General features: G+C 55.0%; 3 protein-coding genes across 10 annotated transcripts in view; all 3 read left to right on the forward strand.

Annotated features, from left to right (window-relative positions):
• Positions 1–14,381, forward strand: part of SPEG (striated muscle enriched protein kinase) — a 57,040-nt gene extending 42,659 nt beyond the window's left edge. For all 8 annotated transcript variants that reach the window (XM_079131275.1, XM_079131267.1, XM_079131268.1 and 5 more), the window contains 18 exons: positions 330–407; positions 498–676; positions 1,092–1,118; positions 1,666–1,818; positions 1,992–2,034; positions 3,301–3,369; positions 3,619–5,590; positions 5,884–6,015; positions 8,919–9,035; positions 9,171–9,338; positions 9,444–9,566; positions 9,731–9,898; positions 10,032–10,629; positions 11,158–11,397; positions 11,482–11,705; positions 12,545–12,620; positions 12,844–12,993; positions 13,346–14,381. In XM_079131275.1, coding sequence (XP_078987401.1) covers positions 330–407; positions 498–676; positions 1,092–1,118; positions 1,666–1,818; positions 1,992–2,034; positions 3,301–3,369; positions 3,619–5,590; positions 5,884–6,015; positions 8,919–9,035; positions 9,171–9,338; positions 9,444–9,566; positions 9,731–9,898; positions 10,032–10,629; positions 11,158–11,397; positions 11,482–11,705; positions 12,545–12,620; positions 12,844–12,993; positions 13,346–13,538 — 4,710 coding nt within the window. In that variant the 3' untranslated portion in view covers positions 13,539–14,381. The remainder of the gene's footprint in view (positions 1–329; positions 408–497; positions 677–1,091; positions 1,119–1,665; positions 1,819–1,991; positions 2,035–3,300; positions 3,370–3,618; positions 5,591–5,883; positions 6,016–8,918; positions 9,036–9,170; positions 9,339–9,443; positions 9,567–9,730; positions 9,899–10,031; positions 10,630–11,157; positions 11,398–11,481; positions 11,706–12,544; positions 12,621–12,843; positions 12,994–13,345) is intronic.
• A 103-nt stretch (positions 14,382–14,484) lies between these two features.
• SPEGNB (SPEG neighbor) lies at positions 14,485–19,193 on the forward strand. The gene is made up of 5 exons (XM_079131285.1): positions 14,485–16,651; positions 16,775–16,896; positions 17,215–17,522; positions 18,143–18,284; positions 18,472–19,193. Exons 2-5 carry the CDS (start codon positions 16,775–16,777, stop codon positions 18,608–18,610), a joined length of 711 nt encoding a protein of 236 aa, XP_078987411.1. The 5' UTR covers positions 14,485–16,651; the 3' UTR covers positions 18,611–19,193.
• A 168-nt stretch (positions 19,194–19,361) lies between these two features.
• On the forward strand, positions 19,362–26,246 carry GMPPA (GDP-mannose pyrophosphorylase A). Its single transcript, XM_079131279.1, has 12 exons — positions 19,362–20,246; positions 20,347–20,444; positions 21,293–21,396; positions 21,653–21,839; positions 22,146–22,205; positions 23,407–23,537; positions 24,502–24,636; positions 24,760–24,857; positions 25,014–25,060; positions 25,247–25,339; positions 25,501–25,669; positions 25,965–26,246. Exons 1-12 carry the CDS (start codon positions 20,207–20,209, stop codon positions 26,063–26,065), a joined length of 1,263 nt encoding a protein of 420 aa, XP_078987405.1. The 5' UTR covers positions 19,362–20,206; the 3' UTR covers positions 26,066–26,246.
• The last annotated feature ends 292 nt before the right edge of the window (positions 26,247–26,538 follow it).

A 26,538-nucleotide genomic window follows, 5' to 3' on the forward strand; every position in this document is an offset into this window, starting at 1 on the left:
TGATCTGGTCTTCCTCGCATACGCATTCCCCAGTCATGTCTCAGAGGTAGCCCCACCTAGACTCTGCCAGTCTCATGGCTGTCCTGAGGTACATGGCTGCACATACTATACACCACACAGCTCTGTATTTCAAAATGTAAAGGACTGTCCCCAATAATTGTGTTGTTCCCAACTTGTTTAGCAGTACATGATAACCCTAGGTCTTAGCAACCCCAAACGTGTTTCAACCCCCTCCGTGAGCTGTCTGAAGGTCTCTTCCCAGGCCTGGTGGTGATCAAGCATAGCTCCCCACCCTACTCCCACGGACTCTGGGCTTCCTGTTTCCACAGATCCGAGCCTATATGCGGCAGGTACTAGAGGGAATATGCTACCTGCACCAGAGCCAGGTACTGCACCTCGATGTCAAGGTGAGGCTGAGTGGGGAGAGCAGGTAGCCCTGTGGGTCCAGGAGGTAGTGTCCTTCTTTACTCAGCTCTCATACCTTGCTTGTGTCATAGCCTGAGAACCTGCTGGTGTGGGATGGTGCGGAGGGCGAAGAGCAGGTGCGCATCTGTGATTTTGGGAATGCCCAAGAGGTGACTCCAGGAGAGCCCCAGTACTGTCAGTATGGCACGCCTGAGTTTGTGGCCCCCGAGATCGTTAACCAGAGCCCTGTGTCTGGAGTCACTGACATCTGGTAATGCTGGCATTCTCGGCCACTGGGTGGGCTGTGTTGGGGACTTAGCTCACTGGCAAAGAGGAGCGTTATGAGCATTCTCTGACAGTTGCCTGATGGCAGTGTTCACAGGGCCTCTTGCCCATGTAGGAGCCTTGTAGTCCTTGGCTTCCCACTCCCCTGGGGGTGGGGCCACCCCAGTGAGACAGACATGCTCTCATTGGTGCCCAGACGTCTCTGGGCTTCCTAGATCAGCCCTGCCATAAGCCTTTTGAACCACTGGGTTCAGGGACCTCCCTGAAGGAGACACTACTGTGCCTATTTATCCAGCATGGTATTCCTAGGGAGGACCTGTCTCAGAGTTAAAGTAACAGAGAACTGCTCAATTCCAGCAGGAGGTGGGCTGTCCTCTCACCTGTCTACTCTCTTCCCACAGGCCTGTGGGCGTCATTGCCTTCCTTTGGTAAGGACCCTCTCCAGCTTCCTAATGGTCTCCTGGTAGGCCTTTCCCGAACATTTGTAAGGCCTGCAGCCCTCCCCTCTTCTCCCACATCTTCCTGCTCTTCAAGGGGCCTCAAGTGCATGAACTTGGATGTCTTGGTCTGCACGTCCAACTCTGTCCACTGTCACACCCCTCCATAAGAGGTGGGCACCTGGTCCAGTATGGCTTAGTGCCATTTTGGCAAGAACTGCTTGGTTCTGAGTGTCCAGAACATGAACTAGAAGGGGCGGGGCTCCCTTCACACAGATGCCGCATCTCATAGGCCACACTGGAGGTGGGACAGAACTGACCCTCTAAAGCCCAAGTTACCAGATCCCAAGGCAGGACTGTCTCCTGACCTTCCAGGGGGTTTTAGTCAGAGCAGGACAGGCAAGAGTCTGAAAGCTTTGGCTATGCCATCCCCACAACCTCGGGCCTCCACCTGTCCCTGGTCCCCTGCATTCTGCTTCACTTCTACCTTAGCCCCAGGACCCTGCCCTCCTCTTACAACACTCCTCTCCACCTGCAGTCTGACGGGAATCTCCCCATTTGTTGGAGAGAACGATCGGACTACATTGATGAACATCCGAAACTATAACGTGGCCTTTGAAGAGACCACATTCTTGAGCTTGAGCAGGGAGGCCCGGGGCTTCCTCATCAAAGTGCTGGTGCAGGACCGGATGTAAGTACAAGACCCCAAATGCCTCCTGCCTAGTCCTATTAAGCCTCTGCCCTTAGACATGCAACCCCCCAGCTCCTTAGAGGTGCTGTTTTCTCAAACATTTATTACCTGTCTGAATGAGTGAATGAATGAATGAATAAAAATATCCCTACTTAATCCTCATTCCTTTACAGGAGACCTACTGCAGAGGAAACTCTAGAACATCCTTGGTTCAAAGTGAGTCTAGTCCTGCCAGGTGGTGGTGGGAGAGGGAGAGAAGATGCTAATAACAGCTCAATTTATTGATCATCTACTTATGCAGTAACTATGCTATCATTTATATACACATGATCTATTAGCCTTACAATAGCTCTGCAGAGGAAGGCATAGTTCCCATTTTGTTGATAAGGAAATTGAGCCCCAATTAAGTGATCAAGTTGGGATTTTTTTTTTTTTTTTTTTTTTTGGTATTGGGGATTGAACTCAGGGGCACTTTACCACTTTACCACTGAGCCACATCCCCAGCCCTATTTTGTATTTTATTTAGAGACAGGGGCTCACTGAGTTGCTTAACACCTCACCATTGCTGAGGCTAGCTTTGAACTCGCAGTCCTCCTGTCTCAGCCTCGTGAGCCCCTGAGATTACAGGTGTGCACCACCACGCCCGGCAAGTTGGGATATTATGGACTCTGTAGGTCTTGAACCTGCCTCCACCCCAGGGGTCCTCTTCAGGGTTCTGTCTGATGCTAGAGATCAGCCGTGGTCTTCCTCACTTCTGTTTGTACACCTCTGTCCTGCACTGGTCCCCACACACTGTGGTGGGTGGGTAGCCTATAGACTCAGCCTCTCATTATACTCTCCATGAGGACAGGATTCTCATTCATCTTCAAACCTCAGCACCCCAGAGCACAGTGCTAGGCACAGAGGTGGGGGTATAGCCACTGAGTCCAGAAAGAACACTTGAATAAACTCCCTTGAGTGCTTGCTATGCTGGGTCAGCTGGACTTAGGTCATTCTGCTAGCGGTCCTTGAGGTTAACAGCCTTCTCCCTCAGATAGGAAATAAGAGCCACGTGGGTGTGGGTGCCCAAGGGAAGCTTCTGTCTTGGTCTAGTCCACACCTCCAGATGCCTGGAATGTGGGGTTACATAGAAACAGATGGGGAACTAGGGGCCAGCCAGGGGACCTAAGACCACAGCCTCCCCAGGCTGCCAATGTACCAGGAGAGGACCTTGAGGCCTGGTATCAGCTCAGAAGCCGTCCCTGGAAGCCACCTGTTTTCTGCCTGTCGCCTTAGATTCAGGGAGTTTTCCACAGGTGTGTGGCCTGACTATGGTAGTTGTCCTGATTGATGAGAAGGGAAGAGGACTCCCAGGAGCCCAGACTCAGTGCTGCCCGCTCCATGCCTTCCCACCCCCAGTGGACTTCGTCTCTCCATTGCCAAGCCTCGAGGGTCTAGGTTGACAGAGAGCTGACCCTCAGCCCCTCTTTCCTGGGTTTGCAGACACAGGCAAAGGGTGCAGAGGTGAGCACAGATCACCTGAAGCTCTTCCTGTCCCGACGGAGGTGGCAGGTGAGTTTGGCTCAGCCCTGCCTTTGTTCTTTCACCTTCTAATTTTCTCTCGCCTGGTCTTTTTTCCATGGTGTGCCCTCACCTCCTGCTCCTCTGTGTTTGTGCCTTTTATTGTCTCAGTTCTGGCTTTCCTCATGCCCCTTCCCCTCTGCCTGTCTAGGCCTCCTTTTCCAGGGCTGAGGTGGGCCAGAGGGGTGGCAATCCTGCCTCGGGACCCCTCAGGCCTGACTCTAGCACCCTGTCTCCAAGCGCTCCCAGATCAGTTACAAATGCCACCTGGTGCTGCGCCCCATCCCGGAGTTGCTGCGGGCGCCCCCAGAGAGGGTGTGGGTGGCCATGCCCAGAAGAACACCCCCCAGTGGGGGGCTCTCATCCTCCTCGGACTCTGAAGAGGAAGAACTGGAGGAGTTGCCTTCTGTTCCACGCCCCCTGCAGCCTGAGTTCTCCGGCTCCCGGGTGTCCCTCACCGACATTCCCACTGAGGATGAGGCGCTGGGAACCTCAGAGGCTGGTGCTGCCACTCCCATGGATTGGCAAGAGCAAGGAAGGGCTCCCTCTCAGGACCAGGAAGCTCCCAGCCCTCAGGCCCTCCCCTCTCCAGGCCAGGAGCCCCCAGCTGGGTCCAGTCCCAGGCGGGGAGAGCTCCGCAGGGGTAGCTCCGCTGAGAGCGCCCTGCCCCGGGCTGGGCCGCGGGAGCCGGGCCGGGGCCTGCACAAGGCGGCGTCTGTGGAGCTGCCGCAGCGCAGGAGCCCCAGCCCGGGAGCCACCCGCCTGGCCCGGGGAGGCCTGGGCGAGGGCGAGTACGCCCAGAGGCTGCAGGCACTGCGCCAGCGGTTGCTGAGAGGAGGTCCAGAGGATGGCAAGGTCAGCGGCCTCAGGGGCCCCCTGCTGGAGAGCCTGGGAGGCCGTGCACGCGACCCCCGAATGGCGCGGGCTGCCTCCAGCGAGGCAGCGCCACACCACCAGCCCCCACCCGAGACAAGGGGCCTGCAAAAGAGCAGCAGCTTCTCGCAGGGCGAGGCGGAGCCTCGGGGTCGGCACCGCCGCGCCGGGGCACCGCTCGAAATCCCTGTAGCCAGGCTTGGGGCCCGCAGGCTACAGGAGTCTCCCTCTTTGTCTGCCCTCAGCGAGGCCCAGCCGCCCAGCCCCGCGCGTCCCAGTGCCCCCAAACCTATTATCGCCAAACCTAAGGAACCTTCTACTGCTAGGCCCAGTGGTTCTCCCCAGCCCTCCGCACCCCAGCCTACCCCAGAGAAGGCCCCAGAGGCCACGCCAGAACCAGCCCGAGCCCCCAGGCAGGCTCAGCCCCCCGTGGCTCTGCAAACCCCAGCGCTGCCCCTCACGCCCTATGCCCAGATCATGCAGTCGCTCCAGCTGTCTGGTCACGCCCAGCCCTTACAAAGCCCCCCAGCGCCCTCAACAGAGCCCAAGCCCCACGCGGCTGTGTTCGCCAGGGTGGCCTCCCCACCTCCAGGAGTCCAAGAGAAGCGCTTGCCTTCACCCAGGGCTCCCCCAGTGCTAGCTGAGAAAGCCAGGGTCCCCACGGTACCCCCCAGGCCAGGCAGCAGCCTTAGCAGCAGCATCGAGAACCTCGAGTCAGAGGCGGTGTTCGAAGCCAAGTTCAAGCGCAGCCGGGAATCACCCCTGTCGCGGGGCCTGCGGATGCTGAGCCGCTCGCGCTCAGAGGAGCGTGGCCCCTTCCGCGGGGCGGAGGACGAGGACGGCATGTACCGGCCCAGCCCGGCGGGAACCCCGCTGGAACTGGTGAGACGGCCAGAGCGCTCGCGCTCAGTGCAGGACCTGAGGGCTGTCGGGGAGCCGGGCCTCGTCCGCCGGCTCTCACTGTCATTGTCCCAGAAGCTGCGGCGGACTCCGCCCTCACAGCGCCACCCGGCCTGGGAGGCTCGAGGAGGAGACGGGGAGAGCTCAGAGGGCGGTAGCTCAGCTCGGGGCTCCCCGGTGCTGGCGGTGCGCAGGAGGCTCAGCTCCACGCTGGAGCGCCTATCGAGCCGGTTGCAGCGCAGCGGCAGCAGCGAGGACTCCGGTGGCCCCTCGGGCCGCAGCACGCCGCTGTTCGGACGGCTGCGCAGAGCCACATCTGAAGGCGAGAGTCTGCGACGCCTTGGTATCCCACACAACCAACTGGCCTCTCAGGCTGGTGCCACCACTCCTTCTGCTGAGTCTCTGGGCTCTGAGGCCAGCGCCACGTCGGGCTCCTCAGGTGAGGAGGGGCTAGGCTGAGGGGTCAGGTTCCAAGATCAAAAGGACGGGGTGTGCGGAAAGAATCTCTAGGAGGAGAGGACTGAGGACACACCAGAAAGAGGCTACAAAGGTGCTGGAGGCCTGAGGGTGGAATTGACAGTGCTGGAGGAGAGGGAGGCTGAGAGGCAGAGACTGGCATGGGAGCAGGACAGGGGGTAGATGCTCTGTTCTCTTTCTCGGGGCTGAGGGGTGCAGGGAGGCTGGAGCCAGCTGGTACTGTAAACAAACACTCTTGGGTCTGGGTCTGCGCAGCTCCAGGGGAAAGCCGAAGCCGGCTCCGCTGGGGCTTCTCACGGCTGCGGAAGGACAAGGGCTTATCACAGCCAAATCTTTCTGCCAGTGTCCAAGAGGACTTGGGTCACCAGTATGTGCCCAGTGAGTCAGGTAAGAGAGGCCTGCTGGGTGAGCACCTCCTTTCCCAGGGAGCAGCCTAGCTGGGTGGAAGGTGGGCAGTCTGGGCAGCCAGGAAGGGGCCTAGAGTCAGGAAAACAGCAAGGATAATCATAGCAACAGCTGCCATTAATTAGCAAAGCCAAGTGTCCTATTAAACACTTTACAACCGCTGTCTCATTCGGTGCTGCAGCATTGTTTAGGAACAATTATTGTCATCATCCTATTTTACAGGTGAGGAAACAGGCTTAGTGATGTGATGCTAAGTAGTTTTTCCAAGTGGCAGAGCTAGTAAGTGGAGCAGCCAGAATTTGGACTGTGTGACCCTCTGCAGCCAGGACCCAGAGTGGTTTCAGGGCACTGGATTCAGACTTTTCTTTGGCCTCTTGTCTCATGGAAGACTCTAGAAAGTTTCTGTACCTGGGTATTGTTTTGAAGGAATCTGAGCTCCTGACTGAGCTCCCCTGCCCCCATGGCCACCTTCAAGTGTGTATACTTGAGTGTACACCCCAAAACACACTTTGTCTCCCAGCCTGAACTGTGCCCCCAATTCTCCATTTTTCTACAGCTCTGAACACATGACTGCCCCTCTTTGTCCCCCTTCCATTGGCAGAAGGCACATCTATGAGGAAAAGCAGGCTTCAGGGCTTTTTGCTGGGGAGAGGGGGCCTGGGCATGCACTGGCTTGCTTCTTGCTCCTCTTTCCTGGGGTAGGGAGAGAGGCTTTTTCCACCTAGGTCACCCTACCTGGAAAAGGGTCTTTACTCAAGGACTGCAAGCAGAGGCTTTGGGATGCTAGGTGTTCCAGACCAGCAGAAAAGACAGGAGCCGACCACCAAACAAGTCTACATGATCTTTATAAGCCACTAGCTTCATTCTTGCCCAGTTCCTGGTTGAACTTCTCAGAATGGCCCTAGCCTGGCCTCAGCTAGGCTTGAGGGGAATGTGTCCAGCCTGTAGTGAGTGAAGGGGAGGGAGGGAGGCCAGTTGTTGCGGGGAGGGTGGAAAAGGAGGGGGAAGGAAGGAAAACATCCAGCAGAGAGGACTAGGGACAGCTGATCCCTTCCCACCTGGGGCCTCCCTCTCTCTCAGTTTTGCTTGTACAGCTGATTTCCTGCCGAGCAGTGTCCCCTGACCTCATCCTCTCCCTGTAGGAAGAAGCCTGTCCCATGTCCACTTCACCAACCAGGGCTGGCCCTGGGGGAATGGTGGTAGGGCTGGCAGAGCTGGCCCAGGTCACCTTTCACCTCTCCTCCTGCCCACTTGGTCTGGAGGCAGCCATTGATGAAACTATGTTCACGTTACTTTGCAGCCTCAGAGGGGAACAATGGGTACAGGCAGTGGGGGGAGAGCATGCTGCTGTCCTGGTCATCCATTCCCACTGAGTATTCCTCTCCTGCCCACTCATCCCCACTCATACTCCTTCCTGGTTCTTCAGACAGGCAGCCTCTGGGGCTCCCATAGGTCTCTCTGCCCTGGTGAAAAAAATCCTCCCTGCAATCCCCTGTGGTCAGAACCAGATTGGAAGTTTTCTAAAGGGAAATTCCAGGGATCACAAATCCAACTTCTCATGGCACTAAGTAGTCACCGGCCAACTACACTGGAGCAAGATCCTGGCCCCAGGCAAGGGTGACCCTTTTCTAGGTAGGGAAAAAGCCTCCCTCCCTACCCCAGGACAGAGGGGCAAGAAGCAAGTCAGTGCATGCCCAGGCCCCCTCTCCCCAGCAAAAAGCCCTGAAGCCTGCTTTTCCTCATAGATGTGCCTTCTGCCAATGGAAGGGGGACAAAGAGGGGCAGCCATGTGTTCAGAGCTGTAGAAAAATGGAGAATTGGGGGCAAGGTCACCAGTCCATGGTAAAGCAGCTTCTCTGCTTTGCTGAAACAGCCTGTTTTTCTGGTTCTGCTTCTGGCTCTTTTACTGGGCATATTACCAAGATAATAGTAATACTACAACAAAATGTCTGTGATCACTTATTTCATGCTAGACACATGTTAGCACTTGGTAGGCCTCTTTTAATTCTCACAAGAACCCTCTGAGCTTGGTATTATTTTCCTCAATTTACAGATAAGAAATGGAGTTTCAGAGAGTGTAAATGGCTACCCAAGGTCATGTAGATACTCTTTTATGTGTATGTGGGGGGTACTAGGGATTGAACCCAGGGGTGCTCTAGCACTGAGCCACATCCCCAGCACTTTTTAGTTTTTGTTTTGAGACAGGGTCTAAGTTGCCTGAGCTGACCTCAAACTTGTGATCTTTTAGGCTTGTGCTTCCATGCCTGGCTAAGATATTGTCTCTTGCCATTTCAAAAGTTCTTCTTGCTTAGTTGACCTGAAGGAGTAAGTGGAAGGTCTAGGAGTCTGGCGCACTTCCAGGGGCTGCTCATGATCTGTGATCTGTCAAAAGACTTCAGGTCTTTTGAGACTGTACATTCTTATTGCAGAATCTATGTTCAGTCTCAGCTCAGGTCACTACCTACTTTCCCTTCCCTTCTCACTTACCTGTGGTGCCCAGAGGGAGTGGGCATTGCAGAATCTTAACTGTTAATATTTTCAATATTTGCTTTCATTTTATCTGACAAATGCTTACAGAGTACTTAGTTCCAGACCCTACGCTAAGTGATTTACGAATATGAGGTATGTCCCAAGCATCTTCAAAAACCATTGCAAAGAAAAGATAGTCTATACATGCTGAGGGCCTAGGGAAAGTGATGCTTGTCCCAAAGAAAGTTCTCAGGCATGGAGCGAAGTTCCACTCCCCACGTCTGGCTGGAATGAGACAGCCTTTCACTCCACTCCATGCCAGCAGCACTCGGGGCTCACACCCACGCACGCACCCTTCCCTCAGCAGTAAGTGGCCAGGGTCCTGCATACACTGGCTGTCTTTGCTCTCCCTCTAGACTTCCCCCCGGTCTTCCACATCAAACTCAAGGACCAGGTGCTGCTGGAGGGGGAGGCAGCTACCCTGCTCTGCCTGCCAGCTGCCTGTCCTGCTCCCCGCATCTCCTGGATGAAAGGTATGGAGATTAGTGACCCAAGTGTAGGAGATGGGAGGCGCCAGGCTTTGGAGTGAGCATGGTTCAAGGGAGGGGCACGGGAGAGGGGTCTCCACATGCTGTCTCAGCAGCCCCTCCTGCTCCTCCCGGCCCCAGACAAACAGTCCCTGCGATTGGAGCCTTCGGTGGTCATTGTGTCCTGCAAAGATGGAAGACAGCTGCTGAGCATCCCCCGGGCAGGCAAGCGACATGCCGGGCTATATGAGTGCTCAGCCACCAACGTCCTAGGCAGCATCACCAGCTCCTGTACTGTGGCTGTGGCTCGTGAGTCTGGGGCAGGGCCCCGGGGTTGGGGGTGATGGGGACAGTGGGGCAGGGCTTAATAGGCCCTTAGCTGGGGCATCACTGGGCCTCTCTCCCTCTTACCAGGTGTCCCAGGAAAACTAGCTCCTCCCGAGGTGCCCCAGACCTATCAGGACACGGCGCTGGTGCTGTGGAAGCCAGGAGACAGCCGGGCTCCTTGCACATACACACTGGAGCGGCGGGTGGATGGTGAGGGATGAGACAGGATGGTGAGGGGAGGAAATGGCAGGTGGACCCTGGGAAGGCAAGTGTCCTGCTTGGACAGAGTTCCCTTCCCAGGTCCTTCTCAGACTATATTGAGAGCTTGGGCCTCCCCTTCTGTGGCCTTAGACCCACCCTTGTGCTGCCCATAGGGGAGTCTACCTGGCACCCCGTGAGCTCAGGCATCCCTGATTGTTACTACAACGTGACACACCTGCCCATTGGTGTAACTGTGAGGTTCCGTGTGGCCTGTGCCAATCGTGCTGGGCAGGGCCCCTTCAGCAATCCTTCCGAGAAGGTCCTCATCCGGGGCACTCAAGGTCAGTGGATGGAGGGGGGCGGCAGGTGGGCAGGAGAAGGAAGGAGAGCCTGAGTCCAGGGTCTGCCCCTCCTTGGAGCACCATGGTTTTGCCCCCAGGACACATGGTGATGATTTTCTTTGTCTCATCTTAGATTCTTCAGCTCGGTCATCTGCTGCTCACCAAGACACCCCTGTTACCTCAGGGCCAGCCAGAACCCAGCCTCCTGACTCTCCTACCTCACTGACTCTGACCCTAGTTCCCCCAGCCTCCCAGTCAGCCTCTCTCAACCCCTCATCCCCTCTCACACACCCCAGCGAGGCCTGGTCATCACTAAAAGCTGTGGGTCCACCACCCCAAACCCCCCCACGAAAGCACAGGGGCCTGCAGGCCACTCAGCAACCAGAGCCCACCCTACCCAGTGCCCATGTCACCCCAAGTGAGCCCAAGTCTTTTGTTCCTGACACTGTGACTGGGAGTCCAGCCTCCACCCCTCAAGGGGTTAAGCCAGTGTCTTCCTCCACTCCCCTGTATATGGTGACTTCCTTTGTGTCTGCACCCCCAGCCCCTGAGCCCCCAGCCCCCGAGCCCCCTCCTGAGCGCACCAAGGTGACTGGGCAGAGTCTTAGCCCAGGCAAAGAGGTGGCCAGCTCCTCTGGGGGTGGCTCCCCCAGGTCCCCCACCCCAGAGGGCACTACTCTGCGACAGGGCCTCCCTCAGAAACCCTACACCTTCCTGGAAGAGAAAGCCAGGCAAGCAGGGAAGGGGAGGGGGCAGAGGTGGGAGAGGGTGGGATGTGGGGAACACAGGGCCTGGGAGAGCAGAGCAGACTGTCCTGGCCAGCCTTGGGGGAAGTTCCTTAGAACTGTGGAGTTCAGGGCTGGGGATGTGGCTCAGTGGTGGAGCACTTGCCCAGCATGTGCGAGGCCCCAGGTTTAATTCCCAGCACTGCAAAACACAAAATTAAGTTTGAGTTCAGAGGTGCCAGGCACTGTCCTGAGCATGATAGCCACGTGCTGTCGATCCTCACAACTCTAGAGGGAGGCACTGCCCTACAGTCGTCACCTATCCAACAGGCCTGAGGGAAGCTGAGGTTGGAGAGCTTATGGGACCTGTCTAGGGTAGAGAGCCAGGTGTGCTAGAGGTGGGATGTTCCCAGAACTGAAGTCTAGAGCCCACGGTGGAACCACTGCATTCGTGTCCCCAGGGTCCCTGCTTCCCCTCTTAGCCCTCACAGTGGGAGTGTGCCCCCTGAAACTGGTGTCCCCCTACACACACAGGGGCCGCTTTGGTGTTGTGCGAGCATGCCGGGAGAATGCCACAGGCCGGACATTTGTGGCCAAGATTGTGCCATACGCAGCCGAGGGCAAACGGCAAGTCCTGCAGGAATACGAAGTGCTGCGGACGCTGCACCATGAACGGCTCATGTCCCTGCACGAGGCCTACATCACCCCTCGGTACCTTGTACTCATTGCTGAGAGCTGCGGCAACCGGGAGCTCCTCTGTGGGCTCAGTGACAGGTAGCCAGACCTTCTGGGGCAGCAGGGGGCAAGAGTTGGGGAGGCTGGACTGGGAGATCATCTGCTTGGCCTCTGCCACCCCAGGTTCCGGTATTCTGAAGATGACGTGGCTACCTATGTGGTACAGCTGCTACAAGGCCTGGACTATCTCCACGGCCGCCATGTGCTACACCTAGACATTAAGCCGGACAACCTGCTGCTGGCCCCTGACAATACCCTCAAGATTGTGGACTTTGGCAGTGCCCAACCCTACAACCCCCAGGCCCTGCGACCCCTTGGACACCGCACAGGCACGCTGGAGTTCATGGGTAAGGAGACCAGCTGCCAGCCAGGGGCAGGGGTGATGGGGGTTGTAGGGTACTGTCAAAGGTGTAGCCTCCAGGGCTCACCCCACTTCACATACATATGTACCATTGATTGTGCGCTTACTGTATGCAAGCAATGAACTAAATTCTCTACATGGATTTTTAAAGTGGATCTTTACAATAGCCCTGGAGTTTGTCGAAATATTTAGATGAGGAAACACGCTGAAGTTAAGTATTTGTCCAATCAGTTATAAATGGTAAAGGCAAGATTTGCTAAGACTGGAAAGATAGAAGAATCAATTATTATTTTATATAAATAAGGAACACCGGCTGTCCTTTAGCTACCTCCTAAATGTTTGATGTTTATCATCTCTTTTCCTTAGAGCTTTACTACAAGCCCCACTTTACAGACCAGACAATGGAGAGTCAGATGGGTTTAGTAAATCACCCAGAGTCCCATAGCTAAGGGGCAGGCCTGGGATTAGAGCCAACCAGGTTGGTTTCAAAGGCTTTTAATCTTGGTGTTGCTCACTGACTTTGTGAATGGAAGTCCTACCTCGGAGCGGATCCAGGGGAGTTAAATGGCCCTGCTTCTCAGCTCCTCTGGAGTTCCAGGGACCTCCATCATTCAGTGCCCAGGCTAATTCCTCAGATGGCCTATATCTCTCCTGGGAGCTGCCTCGACTTCTGTACTATCTGCTGGTCTCTAAGGCATTATGATTGTACCCATAGTCTGTTGACCTGAGCATTGTCCCACTCCTCAAACCCCCAGGAACCTCCCTGCCTATCCCTGCTCCCCTGCCATTGGGAAGCTGGGTCAGCTTGGCCTCTGTCTTCTCTAGCTCCTGAGATGGTGAAGGGAGAACCCATTGGCTCTGCCACGGACATCTGGGGAGCAGGTGTGCTCACCTACATCATGTGAGTTCCCCTGGCCCTGCTTCAGCCCCTTTTGCCCTCTTTCTGCCTAGACCTTCTCCTTCTGCCCTGCCTCCCTGGAACATACCCAGGTGCACTTTAGTACTATGACCCCAGCATCCCCACATAAATGTCCCCCAGGCCTAGGAGTTGACCCTTAGTCCACTCAGATGGAAAACCAGTGAGTGGCAGATTTAGGGCTATTTCAACTTGTCTTCTACAATAGGCTCAGTGGACACTCCCCATTCTATGAGCCAGACCCCCACGAAACAGAGGCTCGGATTGTGGGGGGCCGTTTTGATGCCTTCCAGCTGTACCCCAACACATCCCAGAGTGCCACCCTCTTCTTGCGAAAGGTCCTCTCAGTACATCCCTGGTGAGTGGGCCCCCTTACCTGCCAACCCCCTCAGCCTTACTTGCCCCTGCTGTGGACTGCCCTGGACCCACCTGGCCAAAGACCCCCACAACTTCTCCACTGCCTTAACAATATATTCCTGCTTCTACTTCGGGGTGGTTACATTATCCTCATTTAAAGCTCATAACAGCCCATTTAAAGGTGCAGAATCACCAATCACATTCCAGAGACTGGGAAACTGAGCCCTAGAATTGCCCAATATCACACACATGGTGGTGGATTCAGGATTGGAATGTGGATCTGGGGGAAGATAGAGCCCTCAGGCACGAGGAATCATCACTTCTGGCTCACTGTCCCTGGCTTGGCCTGGCAGGAGCCGGCCCTCCCTGCAGGACTGCCTGGCCCACCCATGGCTACAGGATGCCTATCTGATGAAGCTGCGCCGCCAGACGCTCACCTTTACCACCAATCGGCTCAAGGAGTTCCTGGGAGAGCAGCGGCGCCGCAGGGCTGAGGCTGCCACCAACCACAAGGTGCTGCTCCGCTCCTATCCTGGCAGCCCCTAGCAGCATGGACCACAGCCCGGCCGTGGGCTTCAACTCGGGGTTCCCAACAATGTCGAGGGACATTCCAGGGCCCATGCTGAACCGGGTGGGCCCAGGGCTTCGGATACCACCAGCAGCAACATCTGGCCGGGCTATTACCTCATGGACCTGCAGGGATAGAGGCTCCAGGGCTTCGGCCTGATGCCACCCCCAGCCAGAGCCAGAGCAGGAGACCCATTGGGCAGGGATAGGAACAGGAAGAGGGACAAGAAGGGATTGAGGAAGTGAAGAGGAAGACACTGAGGATAGGCAGGGAGATTCTAGAAGGTTCTGGGGGTGGGAGACATGTTGCATCTCAGGGAGAACCCAGGAGGGTGAGCAGCTGGAGAGGAGGAAGAGGAAGGGGCCCAGGTGTCAGGGACATGGGCTGGGAGTGTCAGTGAGGCAGGGACAGGACACAGAGACAGTACCAGAGAGCCTGAGCCAGAGTGTGAGAGAAGGCATTAAGATGGGAGGAGAGGACAGCAAGCTCAGGGGAGGAGGGGAGAGATGGGTCAAGCAGTGGCATCCCCAGAAGCACAGAAGAAAAATGCTGAGAGCTCCAGGCAAGTGGCCATGCAAGCTGTCCTCCTGTCCCAGTGGATGTGGCTCTGGGCACTCTATGCTGGCCCAAGGATGTCCCCACTGTCCCTCCATGGCCTTTGCCTTTCCTATTCATATTTATTTATTTATTGACTTTTATGAAGTTTTCCCTTCCATCCAATCCCTATTGCCCATGTTGTCCTGACCATTCCCCCAGCCATCCAGCTGTCTGTGCAGCTCTCTGTCTGTCTGTCACAAGGAAAATAAAAACAGCAAGCAGCAGGACCTATGTGTGGTCTCTTGGGGAGGGCTGGTTGGTGGGGACTGAATCCTCAGCAGGGGCATTTGGCCTTCTCTGGACCACTGAAGATACATTCAAGGGTGTATTGGCTCATACCTTGGGACCACCTACCCTGTCCCCTGATCCTCAAGGTTCCTTACCCCTCCTTATTCCTAGAGGGAGGGGAAACTGCAGTCTTCACAACCAATGGTTTCTAGAAAGCTGGCGAACACCCCACCAATAAACTCTAACTAGATTCTGGTAACCCCACCTCTGCTCATTGTTTCCTCATCATAACTCGAGGAATGCTGGGCTCTGGAATGAACTAGCCCACTCCAGTCCTGTCCCCTGGGGTAGTGGGGTTTCATCCCGAAGACTGACAAGAGGAGGCTGTGCGACTCCCTCAGGCTCAGGCTCCCAGGGTTGGCACGCAGATCAGAATTCATGGAGTAGCTGTGAGTGCTTGACACATCAGCCTGGACCTTCTAGTCCTCGTGACAAGTCAGGCTGTCTGCTATGGCATCCTGACTCTGGCCACTCACCTGCAATGCCACAGAATGGTTACTGGATCCTAGAACAGGGTTGCCCTGCCTTGGAATGAGTGAGAGAGAATGAAGCCAGGCTGCCTCGTGCCTACAAGATGGTTCCCCCACATCTTGAAAACTCAGTTCTTGGCAAAGTAAAAGGAGCAAAGCCTCCAACCATGAGCAGAGAGAGCTGGCACTGTCATGCTATTGAGTTCAAGGGCTCCTTGGCTCGTTTCAATTGCCCTTTGCCCAGCCCAGCCCAGCTTCTGTGGCTTCCCAGGACCACAGGGAAGAGACAAGCCCCATCATCATAAACTAACTGGATGTTAAAGCCATTTGGAAAGGATGAGAGAGACATCTTGCCTACCTGTCATTTTAGCAACAAAGATATACAGTTTGCCTGTGAGAATCTCCAATCTCTTACATACTGCAAATGTTTTGTATAAAAATGAGGTGCCCGAACTCATATCTTGATAAATGGTAAAATTTCTTTTCCGCCCCCCTTCTGATCTGGAGTTCCTTTCCCATTCCCATCTCCATTGGAAATGGCATGTGAACTGTTTATTCCAAACCCGGAGAAGCAAAGGTAATTTATGTCAGTAGAGCTGTGTCAAAATTGTTCTGATCAAAAGGTGACAGTGTGGGCTGGATGTGTAGTTCAGTGGTAGAGCACTTGCCTAGCATGTGTGAAGCCCTGGGTTCAATCCCCAGCACTGCAAAAATAAAATTTTTTAAAAAAAGAAAGGGACAATGTTCCACACCTGGTTAGATAGTTAACAATTAACAGAAGCAGTGCTCCTACCTGGGGACTTGGACTGGCAGACTGAACTCTAGGTATGCCCCTGAGGAGTTTAAGTGAACCCCTTTACCCAAATGGTCCGGTGAAACTATACACTAGTTTATGCCCCAAAAGGATGTGGCAGACCTAGGGTTGGGGACTCAGTAGTAGTGCTAATCTCCAGGGACAGCACAGATCAGCCAAACCCTACCTTGTCACATCCAGGGGAGTGATTAGGGATGGCAATGTTATGGGAGAGGCTGTTCTCAAAAATCATTCCTGTTCCCTCCGAGTTTACCTCAGTTTACCACCAGGGGGCACAGTGCAGAAATGACTACTGCAGACTCCTGGGGTAAGGGTTGGTGTAAGGCCTTTCACAATTGGTCTTGACAGTCATTTAGCTCTATCATGACTGGTGTATGAACCACGAAGTCCGAGTCTATTCTGGCTTCATTCTGGGATACCCACACAAACACTTGCACCCCCTTAATCTACCTTCCCTGGAAGCACATGTGTGACTACCTACAAGCTCAACTGAGTGTAAAATGCTCCAGCAGTGAGCTGAGTCTCTTTCTGGCTAGGGACCATGTCTGGTCCTCTAGGGAGTGGGATGGATACCCCAGTCCTGGGAGGGATGGGGCAGCATCCAGCTGTCCAGCTGTTCAGGCGCTGACGTATAGTGTACCCCAGAGCCGCTCAAGTTTCCCCTCCTGGGCCTGTACCAGCAGCTGAGCCAGCATCCCAGGCATCCTCAGGCTATATAAGGAGCCTGCTTGGGTCAAGGGGCGGGGGCTGGGGTCCCGGGGGGCTTGAGGTAATCACCCCAAACAAGGCAAGGAAGAGAGCAATGTATAAAACCAGGGCCTGGGGCTGATTACCTGCCTGCACCCTTACTGTGCCATCGGAAGGGCTCTGGGCCACCTGCAATCAGCCAGTTGCCTGAAGTCCCGAAGTCAACCCCTCCAGGGTGAGTGCACTCCTCAGAGAAGCCTCAGACATTCCCGTTCCCCAGGATGTTTAGATCAGGCAGGAAAAGGGCTGAAGAGCTTCTGACTCAGTCCGGACCCCACGTTTGTTGTCCACTCACCAGATGTCCAAAGTAGCTCCTGCCAAAAAACCAGCAGCCCCACCTCCAGGATGTACCCTGGATATTAACGACCCGCAGGTTCAGAGCGCTGCCATTCGAATCCAGGCCTCCTACCGGGGCCACAGGTGAGGTGGCCACAGGGGAAGGGTATCCCTGGAACTTCCTGAATTGGGAGGGTGGGGTGTGTTCTTGAGGACGTCACCAGGGTCACTGGGTTTAAGGAAGAGTGCTTACTGAGATGTAGCCAGATGACTGGCAAAAGGGGATCATTTTATCCGCGTAACAGTTCTGGGACCCATCCCTTCCTACCTACTCTCATTTCCCTGTTCATGGGTCTGGTGGGTCAAGGGGGTGGGCAGAAGACAGTTGGAGGGAGGACTGGGCTGGAGCAGGGTGGGAGCCACGTCCTGGTAGCTCTGGGTCCTGACGCTGCCCGCGGGTAGGTCCAGGAAGGAGTTGCGCGAGAAGGGGCCGCCGCGGGTGCTGGAGCCACTGAAGGACGTGGTGCTGATTGAGGGCAGCGCGGCCAAGTTGACTTGCCGCATTTCGGCTTTCCCCGACCCGTTCATCCGCTGGAGCAAGGACGGCAAGGAGCTGCGCGATGGGCCCAAGTACCGCTACGTGTTCGAGGACCCTGACGTTGTGGCACTGGTGGTGCGCGACGGCGAACTGGCAGATCTGGGCCAGTATAGTATCAACGTAACCAACCCTTTCGGCCAGTGCTCGGACTCGGCGCGCATCCTTGTGGAAGGTACGCGACCCCATCGCCAAGCAGGGCTCAAACAGCTCCACCCCGCGGGTGCCTGCAGCCAGGTCCAGCCCCGTGCATTAGTTGCTGGGCCTAGCAGAATCTGGATAGGGCTCTGGCGAGTTCATCAGTCTGGTTCGCATCACCGCGCTGGCAGGGGACATCTTTCCCTACCCGGATCCGGCCCCACCCAGGCTAAGAAGTCAGTTGTGAGCTTTGATCACAGGACTCTAAGGCCCCAAGGTCACAGGGCAAGGCAGAGGGAGAGACAAGGTCAGAGCGGGTTTTCTGGCTCCAGAACCTGGGCAACTTACACCACTCAGAGCTGTCTCTAAGGCACCAGGATATATGTGAACATTCCTGCATTTCCACCTGCTGTATCTCTTTTGATCTCTCTTCAGCCCCTTTGGAGTAGGAGGTTCAGGGATAAGTTCCGTTTAACAGCTAAGAAGATGAAACCAGAGACTAACGATTTGTTCTATGTCACTGCGAGTGTAAATACATCTTGTTTAAAAAAAAAAAAGTGCCTCGTATTTAGAGCTGGGATTAGCTGAGAGGTGATGCTACGGTTCCAGCTCACCTCCAGGTCCCTCACGGGGTCGCGTTCCCCTCCCTTCCTCTAGTCCCCGCTAAGGTTCAAAAGGGACCCGGCAACACTAAAGCGCGCAAAGGCACCACGGTAACGCTGACCGCGGAGATCATGGGAGAGCCTCCGCCGGACGTGGGTTGGACCAAGGACGGGGAGGACATCGAGGAGGACGACAGGCAAGGGCTAGGACCTGCGGACAAGGCTGGGGCTGAAATCTGGGCGGAACTGTGCCCAGAAACTGGGCGGGAGAGGGATGAGGGCGAGGAACTGGGAGGCAAAGAACAGAGTTGACTAATTAGCCGGACCCAGTGCTCCTGTAAACTGACCCGCAGCTCCGTCCTCCCCTCTCCACTCCTTCCCCAGGGTGTTCTTCGAGATCGGTACCACTACCACGACTCTGACCATTCGCCGGGCCACGCCTCAAGACAGCGGCAAGTACGAAGTGTACGTGGAGAACAGCCTGGGCATGGACCAGAGCTTCGCTCGCGTGGACGTGGCCTGAAAGGGACCCTCAGACCTTTCGCCCTGGCTCCAAGCCTAGGGGTGGGTGGGGATCGACAGCCCTCCTCTTCCTGCTTAATAAAACTGCTCTCTGACCCTCCGTGTCTATTCTGTTCTTCAGTGTCGCCATTCCCTTCCTCTGTCCCCGCCTTCACACTTATTCCAGACCTACAGGTCAAGGTCACAAAATATTGGAGTCAAACGGAAGTTTGGAGAGTGCTTAGTCCATGCCTCATTTTACCGAAAGTAAACCCGAAATAGAATTTCTCTCACCGTAGGACTTCCCAGCCGGACCCGCAGTGGAGCTGTGACTCCGCCCTCCCTTCTTTGGCTTGGCTCAAGCCCCACCCTCTCGTGGCTGCTTGCAGTCTGGTCCCGCCCCATCCAAGACAGGTGGCACCTTCGGTGGTCTCCAGTCCCACTTCCCGTGTGACCTAGTTCTCCACTTTGGCCGCAGTCCCTGGGTCCATTCTGGGATAGCTCGGGTCCCAATCTTAGGTTCCAGCCTCTGCTTCTCATGTCCCCTCCTGCTCATTTAGGCCGCCCCTCGATCCCTTGGCTACGCCCCCGATTTCTACCGCCGCTGTCCTTCCATCCCACAAAGTTAGAAAGGGGAGGGATCTACAGAACTACAATTCCCGGCAGGCCCTGGGAAGGAGTTCTCGCGAGTTGCGAGAAGACACGTGCACGGAAGGAGCAAGCAGTAGCGGGCGACAGAGCTGAAATAAAGGGAGCTAGTGGTAAAGGGAGCTGGTGGAGGGGTGGCGCGAAGGGTTGGGACAGGGGACTAGGCCGAGCGCCGGCTCGGAGGTCCCGGCGGGCTCTCCGCGGTCGGCGCCTATGTTGGTCTCACAACCCCTAGCTACGAGAAGCTAGGTTTATTGAACATAGTCGGTTGTGGAGTTCAGAGGGTCAGCAGTCAGTCCTCCAAATCCAGAGATTCAGCACCAGTCGTCTATATTGGGACTCTGGGGGCTAGTAGGTTCAGTGTTTGTGATGCCAAGAAAACTTGTCTTTTGATTTGGGTTTCAGCATATAGAGGTTAGTTTTAGGATTCATGTTCAGCATATAGGGGTTTTTTGCTAGTATTGGGGGTTCATCAAATGTAGGTCAGTGTTGGATCAGTACTTGGGGTTCATGCTTAGGATTGAAGTTAAATATCAGTCCCACTCAGGGTTTGTGACTGAATATTCACGGTGCGCTGTTGGGACTTAGGGCTGAACATCTGAAATGAGCATACAACAATTTGAGAATCATTGGGATGGAGTTTTCAGTTTTTTAAAGTTTGGGGTCTGAGAAGGAGATCTGATGAGTTTCTGAGTTTGAATAATTTGCTCATAGCCAAAGGGAAATCTTTTAGAGATCAAATTGTGAGGTGTGGATTTCAGAATTTGTGAGGAATCACTGTGAAGTTTCAAGGCCACCTGGAATCTAGGCGGCATTTGTGAGATGTGTCCAGGAAGGGACTAAGCTGAACTTTGAGTTTACATCCTGGGAGGGAACTTAGTGTTGCTATTTTGTTTTGGGTTTACTTGGGGTGTGAGAAAGGGACCTGATTTGTCTGTTGGGGTTTGAGATTTAGGTAGCACTCACCATCATGCTGAAAGCTGTGATCCTGATTGGAGGCCCTCAAAAGGGTGAGGAGACAGGGGCTTGTGGGGAGGGGGTTGGGCTGGAGTGGTTGGTGGGTGGGACAGAGCGGGGCAGGAGGCTGAAATGTTCTCTCTGCTCTCCCAGGAACTCGGTTCAGGCCTTTGTCTTTTGAGGTGCCCAAACCATTGTTTCCTGTGGCTGGGGTCCCTATGATCCAGCACCATATTGAGGCCTGTGCTCAGGTAACCACATAAGCTCCCCTTTCCCACCACACTGCCTGCTGATCTCCCTTGGGCTGTATTTTCCCCTTTCCCAACCATAATTTTTTCCCACCAGGGAAGAATGTGAAAGGTGTCCCCTCAAGTTATACAGTGTAGCTGCCCTGTGTTCTCCTACTCTAGTCTCTCATCTGGCCTCTTCTGCTCAGATTTCACACCTATTTTTAAAGTTTGGAGTGTGAGATCAGACAGGGATCTTACAGACAATTTAAAGACATAGCATAGGGTCCCTTAATGATGACAAAGCACAGAATTTATCACCTTGCTCACCACAGAGCTCATTTCTTTATTTTAGTATTGATACAGGCAAGGTTTTGGTTGAAATCTAGTCTCTGCTGTAAGACCTGACCTGGAGCAAGCAAGCTTTATACCCTCTCTGATCTTAACAGTTTCCTTATCTGTAAAGTAGAGATTAGACTGTTGTGGGGTACCAAAGCTGTAAAGTGCCTAGTTCAATGCTGATCTTTGATAAATAGTACCCTTAACTCATGCTGATGTCAAGTTTAGACTAACAGATAATAAAAAGGGGGTGGTGGTGAATGGATTATCCTTTGCATTAGCTTGACAGGCAAAATCTTCCAAGAATGAGTCCAGTTCAGGTGTGTGTGGGAGTGAGAGATCTGAACTGAGACTTCCTCTAACTTCCTCGTACAGAGGAGAAGACAGAAAAGAGTGGTAAAGTGATTGCCCAGAGACCTCCAGCTGAAGCTGAAACTGTGGTCTCTGGACTTCTGGGCTAGCACCCAGCAGGGGTTTTCCCAGCAGTCCCTCCTCTCAGCTGTTCTCCCTCCCACCTCTTGCCTTGTCCTCAGGTCCCTGGGATGCAGGAGATTCTGCTCATTGGCTTCTACCAGCCTGATGAGGCCCTTACCCAGTTCCTAGAAGTTGCCCAACAGGAATTCAATCTTCCAGTCAGGTGTTTGTACATTCAGAAGGGGTACTCTGGGTTGCTGAGCTTGGAGAGTGGGTTGAGTTGGTATTTGCCAGAGTTCACCATCACACCTAAGAATAGAAGGATTATTTGGGCATCTCTGAATCCCTACATATATGGAGTTTCTTTGTGGGGAGGAGTACTCCCAGGAGCTAGGAGTGGCGGGGAGATTAGCTTTCCTGGGTCATGGTATATGTCTTCTCAGATATCACTGAACTGGCTTTGGGGTCCCTGGGAATAGGTACCTTCAGGAATTTGCCCCCTTGGGCACAGGGGGTGGTCTCTACCATTTTCGGGACCAGATCCTGGCTGGAGGCCCTGAAGCATTCTTCGTGCTCAACGCTGACGTCTGCTCTGACTTCCCCTTGAGTGCTATGTTGGATGCTCACAGATGCGAGCGCCACCCTTTCTTACTCCTTGGCACCACGGTGAGGGAGCTGGTAGGGCCAGAGGATGTTGGGGAGGCAGGGGCAGTCCCAGCAGTTGAAATGGGAATGTGTTGGGAGGGAGGTGTACTGTCCCAGCAGTAATGAAGGTATCACGGGTGACCCTGGGCCTTTTGGCTGCTCAGAAGCAGGGAGGGGGAGGGCAGCTTGTCAGCTCTTACCCTGCTGAAGGCCTGTCAGTGGTGGAGCTGCGTGCCAGGGCTTTAGGTGAAGGAAAGAAAGAATAAGAAAACAGCCCTGGCCCCCCTGGAGCAGCAGGTCACTGTCTGGGATATGTTTGTCTTCCAGGCTAACAGAACGCAGTCCCTCAACTATGGCTGCATCGTTGAGAATCCACAGACGCATGAGGTAAGAGCAGAGAAGGGGCTGGGTGGTGTCTACTCCTGACTCTAGAGGATGCTAGATCACTGTGAGGCAGGCCCCAATCTTTCCAAACAATGGGCAGTCCCCTGACTAATCATCTTGTATCCCTTTCAGAGAGGCTGGCTAGGGAGAAGGGGTGACAGTTACTTACCATGGGTGCCATGCTGAAATCAATGTTTGTATGAGGTGCTGTGGAGCACAAAAAGGGTCCCTACTCTGAGTCTTACCTGGGTGGGAGCTGAGGAGGGCTGCCTGGAAGAAGCAAGGCGTGAGCTGAGTTCGATTTGTGCAGATGAAGGAAGACACAGGAAGGCATTGCAGGCAGAGGGAATGGTGTGTGCAAAGGCAGAGGCAGGGAACAGTGTGGTGGCTCCACCTCTAAGGAGGTGAGAGGTAGTCAGCCAGGCAAAGAGCCCTGTTTATGAATGTCTCTGCCCCTGAGCTTCACTTTCACATACCCCTTTTATTTGACCGTGTTATTATTATTTTTTAGTATTTTCTTAGTTGTCAATGGACCTATATTTTACTTATTTATATGTCATGCTGAGAGTCAAACCCAGTCTAGCGCTCTACCACGGAGCCCCAGCCCCAGCCCTTGAACATGTTTTAATGTGAAACATGCATATGAACATACACTATAGCATGTCACCTAGTTTTGTGCCAGGCACCAGCCAGGTGTGAGAGAAACAGAACCAAAAGGCACAGTCCCTGCCTCTCAGGAGCCCTCAGTCCAGTGGGAAAGACAGTCCAGGTCAATCTGTGGAGAAAGCACAGTGCCACCAGAGAGTTGTGGTTGGGGTGAGGCCTGAATAACTAACTCCAGGACTGGCAGGAGAGGACTCATGGAGGGACTGACAATGTCAACTGCATTTCTGAAGGTGTTTTTTCCAGAGGAAGAGATGAAGAGCATCCCAGGGCAGACATACAATGGCATGGAGCTGTGGTCCTAAAGCTCTAGGAGGCGGGGAGGGTGGAGCAGGGAAAGGCCTGGAGTTCAAATTTATCTTGAAGGTGAAGGTGAAGGACAGTCATCTCGGGTGTAAAGCCAGGTGGGAGCAGGATGCATGCTGCATGTTAGCAAATCCACCCTGGCAGCAGGGAGGAGGGCCTGCAGATGAGAGGGCCTTAGGGATCATGCTGGGCAGCAATCCTCTCCACTACTGGACCCCGCCCTCACTGTCCTTAGGTCCTGCACTATGTGGAGAAACCCAGCACATTTATCAGTGACATCATCAACTGTGGCATCTATCTCTTTTCCCCGGAAGCCCTGAAGCCTCTTCGGGACGTCTTCCAGCGTAATCAGCAGGATGGGCAACTGTGAGGCCCCATCGCCCTGTAACCCCAAGTACCCGAGTCACAGACCTCTGGCACATGCCAGGCTCTCAGGCTCCATCTCATCCTGCTCGCCCTCTTCCTCGCTTCTCCCTTCCCACATGTCACCTCCAGCCAAACCTCCCTCCGAGTCCCTCCCCTTCTAACCTCATTCTGTCCCTCTTCCTTATCCATCCTACTTCCTCTTCTGTCACCACCTACCCACTCCCCTTCTGGTCCATTTCTCTCAAGCGCTGAGTGTCCCAGAGACACCTTTCAGGGCAAATGGCAACACACTCAGGCCCACGTATGCTCCAGTGCAGACACACAAATACAAGCACACACACGTGCATGTATATTCTCAGGCTGGCTCTCCTTGGAATGCAGTATCCCAGAGCCCTGCCTACCAATCCCAGGGTACCTACCCCTCCTTGCCTAAAAGCTGTTTCCTTCTAGGGTCCCCGTCTTTACTGCTACCTCCCATCTCACATCATTTTGCTCATAGCTTTTTCTCACCGCACTGTGTCTCTGCTTCTCTCCATCTCTCCTGGCCTCTCTGTCTCTGAGCTGGCATCTACCATCTCTTTCTCCCTCTCTCTCTGTGACTGTCTCTGCCCTCACCAGCTGCCTTGCTCTGGGGTGAGTCTGCCTGTGTTTCAGTCCATCCTGTGAGGGGAGGGTAAAAGGAGGGGTGAGTGGGGAGGAGGATGTGAAAATCGGGGGAATTCCTTCTAGACGTGGGGTAGAGAGAGGAAGCGGGTCTATGCCAGGGGCTCCTCTGCAAGAGCAGCCAGTCTAGGGCAGGTGAGACAGCTGCCTGAACATGAGCACGCTTTGCAGAGGACCCCATCGGACCTGGAGAGGGGCTTGGAAAGGTGATGGGAGTCCCTCCATTTTCTTCCGGGAAAGACACATTGGCCCACCTCTAGGCTCAGCTGGGGAACTGATGTCAGCATCCTTTCTCTGCCAGGGAGGACTCTCCAGGCTCTTGGCCTGGGGCAGGGACCATCCGCTTGGAGCAGGATGTGTTCTCAGCCCTGGCAGGACAGGGCCAGATCTATGTGCACCTCACTGATGGTATCTGGAGTCAGATCAAGTCCGCAGGGTATGCCGGGTAGGGTGTCTGGGCCTCAGATCTGGAGGCTGGGAACGAGAGAAAGGGGTGGTTTTGAGACTTTGGGGTGGTGTCCCTGCAGGCCCCTGAGCTCCTCCCCTCTGTGGCCTCTAGCTCAGCCCTCTATGCCTCCCGCCTCTATTTGGGCCGATACCAGATCACTCACCCAGAACGACTGGCCAAGCATACACCAGGGGGTCCAAGAATCCGAGGTACCCACCCAGCCCCAGTTGTTACCCTTTGCCCCTCCCTGTCCCCTGTTGCCTCCACTCCTGACCTCAGGTCCAGAGGTGAGTCTCAATACCTGCCCCTTCCCATCCAGATAAGGTTTGGGGTATTCGCCCCCAGGTCCTCTCTTCTGCTTCTAGGAAACGTTTACATCCACCCCACTGCTAAAGTGGCCCCGTCAGCTGTGGTGAGTGGTGGGCCAGCCCCAGAGAGAGGAAGGTAGCTGTGGGTTTGGGTTAGGGGGCAGGGTGCCTGTCTCCCGCCGATCCCATAGTGTGTCCTTGAGCAGATTGCTTCCACCTCTGTTCTAGGATGGGATTGGATGTGGGCCCCTGTAGGTTCTCTCAGGACCCATGCTATGTGCTTTCCACAGCTCGGCCCCAACGTCTCCATCGGGAAGGGGGTGACTGTGGGTGAAGGCGTGCGGCTCCGAGAGAGCATTGTCCTCCATGGAGCCACGTTGCAGGTAGGCACCAGGTCCTACAGCAGTGTGTGGTGCCCAGGAGACTGAGGGGTGGACTCAGGTATCCCCCCAAAGCAGAGAAGGGTGAGCCACTGGGCTCTCCCTCTCACACCCTCCAGTTCCTGCCTCCCAGCCTGCTCACCTCGCACCATCCTGTTTGGCAGGAGCACACGTGTGTTCTGCACAGTATCGTGGGCTGGGGGAGCACTGTCGGTCGCTGGGCTCGTGTGGAGGGGACCCCCAATGACCCCAATCCCAACGACCCCCGAGCCCGCATGGACAGCGAGAGCCTCTTCAAAGATGGCAAGCTGCTGCCTGCTATCACCATCCTGGGTATGACTTACTGGGGCCTGGGGCTTCCAGAAGCACCACAGATGATGCCATAGGTGTGTGGGAATATTCCTTCCTGTGTGTGTGCGCGCGCGCGCGCATGCAAGTGTGCCTCCTTTAGCAAACATTTACCAAGTGCCTGCTGGGCGCCAGGCCCTGTGTGAGTTTCTGGGGGCATTGGGCCAGGACCACACAGATGTGCAGGGAGGGATCCCTCCCAGATAGCCTTGAGCCCCCAGCTCCCTGCCCCTTTCTCTTCTCCCATGACCTCCCCCTGGTGCCCTCAACCCTGCTGCAGGCTGCCGTGTCCGGATCCCTGCCGAGGTGCTCATCCTGAACTCGATTGTTCTGCCACACAAGGAATTGAGCCGCAGTTTCACCAACGAGATCATCCTCTAACCTCTGACAGGGCTGTAGAAGGGCCCCAGCTCCTTCCTGCTCCCCTGGAGGCTGCTGCCTGCCTGGCCAGTCCCTATCCAGAAAGGACCAGATGAAGCCTGGCAGGATCTTCACCTGCTGGGGCAGTGTGGGTGGCTGGGTCTCCCTCTCCACTCCCAAATAAACCCCAGTGAACCTTGGAGCCTGCGTAGACTCCACTTGTGCCTGGGCTGGGGGTGGGGGCAGAAGGTGGGCAGCTGAGTCAGGCCCCCCCACATTAGCATTTAAATTGGAGTCGTTGCTGCGGGCTCATGAATAATGAATCTGGAGCCCTGGTAAATCTCCCCCTCCCACTGCCTCAGCCTCTGGTTCTGCTCTGGAGGAAGGGCCTCCAGCCTCCCCTGTCTGCTGGCCCCCACCTTTGCCCCTGCTGGCTCACCTTCCTGCTTCTCACTGGGCCTGGCTTAGGCTCCACATGTAGGATTCAGGGGAAG

The sequence above is a fragment of the Sciurus vulgaris genome, assembly GCF_902686455.1.
Source record: "Sciurus vulgaris genome assembly, chromosome: 3".
Taxonomy (NCBI): Eukaryota; Metazoa; Chordata; class Mammalia; order Rodentia; family Sciuridae; genus Sciurus; species Sciurus vulgaris.